The sequence below is a fragment of the Epinephelus moara genome, chromosome 21 (assembly GCF_006386435.1).
Source record: "Epinephelus moara isolate mb chromosome 21, YSFRI_EMoa_1.0, whole genome shotgun sequence".
NCBI classification, from domain to species: domain Eukaryota; kingdom Metazoa; phylum Chordata; class Actinopteri; order Perciformes; family Serranidae; genus Epinephelus; species Epinephelus moara.
Window position 1 is genome coordinate 177681 of NC_065526.1, and position 3517 is coordinate 181197.

At 44.3% G+C, this 3517-nt stretch overlaps 1 protein-coding gene across 1 annotated transcript; it reads left to right on the forward strand.

Annotated features, from left to right (window-relative positions):
- Positions 1–918: 918 nt before the first annotated feature.
- On the forward strand, positions 919–2721 carry LOC126408755 (dnaJ homolog subfamily C member 1-like). The gene is made up of 2 exons (XM_050074415.1): positions 919–1357; positions 2302–2721. The coding sequence occupies exons 1-2, from the start codon at positions 1025–1027 to the stop codon at positions 2368–2370; spliced, it is 402 nt and encodes a 133-aa protein (XP_049930372.1). The 5' UTR covers positions 919–1024; the 3' UTR covers positions 2371–2721.
- Positions 2722–3517: the final 796 nt, after the last annotated feature.

Consider the following 3517-nt stretch of genomic DNA (forward strand, 5'->3'; position numbering starts at 1 on the left):
TGAGGTTCTGCTGTCAGTATCATGTTCTACTGAGGCTCTGCTGTCAGTATCATGTTCTACAGAGGCTCTACTGTCAGTGTCATGTTCTACTGAGGCTCTATTGTCAGTATCATGTTCTGTTGAGGTTCTGCTGTCAGTATCATGCTCTACTGAGGCTCTGCTGTCAGTATCAGGTTCTACTGAGGTTCTGCTGTCAGTATCATGTTGTACTGAGGCTCTGCTGTTAGTATCATGTTCTTCTGAGGCTCTGCTGTCAGTATCATGTTCTGCTGAGGTTCTACTGTCAGTATCATGTTCTTCTGAGGTTCTGCTGTCAGTAGCATGTTCTGCTTTTAGTATCTTGTTCTACTGAGGTTCTGCTGTCAGTATCATGTTCTACTGAGGTTCTACTGTCAGTATCATGTTCTACTGAGGCTCTGCTGTCAGTATCATGTTCTACTGAGGCTCTGCTGTCAGTGTCACGTTCTACTGAGGCTCTACTGTCAGCATCAGGTTCTACTGAAGCTCTGCTGTCAGTATCATGTTCTACTGAGGCTCTGCTGTCAGTATCAGGTTCTGCTGAGGTTCTACTGTCATGTCCTCAGATACATCTTCTCGCCATTCCTCCAGTCTCCGCACTGTGGGTGGCAGGGCGTTCAGTGTTGCTGGCCCCCATCTCTGGAATGCCCTGCCCTCTGTGCGGCGCCAGTGCACTTCCATGGTTTCTTTTAAATTTCAAGTGAAAACGCACCTTTCAAAGTAGCCTCCCCTGTTTTTTAATTTAATTTTTATCTCAGTGTTTTGTACTTTTATTTTCTGCTGTGATGTTGTTATCTTGATAGAACACTGTTGATGTTTCATTGTCTTTGATTGTAAAGTGTCCTTGGGTGTCAAGAAAGGCGCTTTTAAATAAAATGTATTATTATTATTTTTATTATTATTATTATGTCTAGGTAACCTTGGCCTCTGTGTTTCAGGTCTGGTGAAGCTGTCAGACCTAAAGGGCCCTCCTCCTGCGAGGTCACTTCCTGTTGCTGACAAGGCGATGACTCAGAGAGGGGGCGGAGCCTGTGAGGAGGAGCAGCAGGAGGAGGAGGAGGAAGCAGCTCCAGCGGTCAGGAGGAGGAACAGGAAGTCAGCAGCAGCAGCAGATGAGATGGAAGTGAAGGTCAGGGGTCGTCGGCAGAGAGATTTTGACCCGATGACAGCAGCAGCGGATGAAGAGGAGGCGGAGCCTCAGGAGAACAGAGAGAAGGCGGACCCCACCATCTGGACTCAGAACCAACAGAAACTGCTGGAACTCGCTCTGCAACAGTTCCCCAGAGGAACGGCAGAGCGCTGGGACCGCATCGCCAAGGTGGTCCCTGGGAAGACCAAGGTGAGGACAGAGACAGGTCACATGTGTATAATGATGATTATACATGTTTTTCGTTTGCTCTTTTTCTAACAGTGACTCAGCACTTTACAACGTACAACACATGTAACACACAGCGATAAAAAGAATTAAAGCCATGAAACAAACACATTATAAAACACAATATACTGGCTCATACAGGATAACAGTGACACTCTGCACTCGTATCTGCCCGACTACGGCGTCTCAAATGGCAGCAGCGTACAATCGATTTGTCCAACTGTTCACATCATTGTTTCACAGACTAATGTTCATCAGATTATGTAATGACTGAAGAATATACCTGAGGAGTTCTTTTAGAATAAAGAGATCTGTTGTATTTAGTGTTTTCTTACTGTCAGTCAAGGACAGCTTTGTTCTTTATTCATGTTTATCCATGTTTGCCAGCGCTCTCTTCATATGTAAAATGTGAGCGGTCATATCGGTCTTAATTTTACATCGTTATCAAATTCACAACACTTCTTCCTTTTCGCCACAGGGGGGCGCAGTTTCACATTCTCTGGGTCAGAGCGTACATTTTTGCGTACGCCACATTTATAAATGAGGCCCCTGGTCACATTTATAAATGTGGCCCCTGGTCACATGAGGCCCCTGGTCACATTTATAAATGAGGCCCCTGGTCACATTTATAAATGTGGCCCCTGGTCACATGAGGCCCCTGGTCACATTTATAAATGAGGCCCCTGGTCACATTTATAAATGTCACATTTATAAATGAGGCCCCTGGTCACATTTATAAATGAGGCCCCTGGTCACATTTACCCCACTGATCTGAGCCTGACCACAGACACATACTGAATATCTGATTGATGGTTGAATGATTATTGATTATCGATCTGTGTGTGTGTGTGTGTGTGTGTGTGTGTGTGTGTGTGTGTGTGTGTGTGTGTGTGTGTGTCTTCCTTCAGGAGGAGTGTATGATTCGTTATAAGATGTTGGCGGAACTCGTTCAGAAGAAGAAACAGGCTAAAAGCTGATTGAAGATCTTGATCTGTGACTCCGCCTCCTCCTGCTGTGACCTCTGACCTCCTGACAGGTGAACAATCAGGTGACCTGTCAGGTAAACTGTCAGCAGTGTTTTATTTTTCTGTCCAGGTGAGCTGTGTCCTGATTGGACTATATCATGGTTAGTTTTGTTTTTATATGTGTGACGCAGCGTCTCACCTGTTCAGGTGTGTTTTTATAACTGAGGTGTCAAAGGAAGCAGAAAACGAGTTTGAGCCCACCTGATGACCTCTGACCTCACAGCTTCATGTGCCTTAGCTCCGTTCAGCATGCTGTCAATCAACCTCCGTTCAACCGATCAATAAAAGTATTTATTACCTGCTGTGGTCTGTTTGTGTCCTCACAGGAAACACTGATCAATACATGATTGTATTGATCTGGTGATTACACACCACCAACATCTTCCATTAAGTTCTGGATGTTAAACTGTGCTTTTATTTTGAAATGTGTGTGTCCAGACATCCTGTTTATGGACAATGAGCCTGGTCTTTAAAAATGAAATGATGTCATGTTAATAACACGCATGATCATAATATGTAAACAATCACCAGCCTTTCATATCATTTCTGGTTCTTTGTGTCTCCATCATCATTTCCTGAAACATCCAGGAAGTGTGGTCTCAGACTCTGCCTCCTCCTCCTCTTGCCGACGCTGACATCAACACTGCAAAACGTTTAGAGACAGAACCGCACAGACACAATCAACAATTTATTTATTTTTTATTTATCCCCAGAACATCATGTCATAAACTCATCCGTCCACCATCATGATGTCATATTAACATGAGCTTTATTTTGAAAGAGAAGAGAGGAAACTATGATCAGTGTTAATGTGATTGGCTGAGTGCAATCATGTGACTGCAGGTACGTGAGGCAGGTGTGTTGTACAGTGTGTGTTTTTTAACATGTTAAATAATGAAAGCAGTTTAAATAGATGATGTCAGAGGATCAGGGCCTATCAGCGGTTTGTCGGCCCGTAAGAAAAGTGTCTCTGGCTCTGAAAAGACTTTGGACCCTTGTTGTGGTTTTCCCTGGACATAAATCACAATCCATTATTAAAGTAATTACCACGGAGCATCGGTGGCTCAGTGGATGGAGCGGACGCCCCGTGATCAGACGC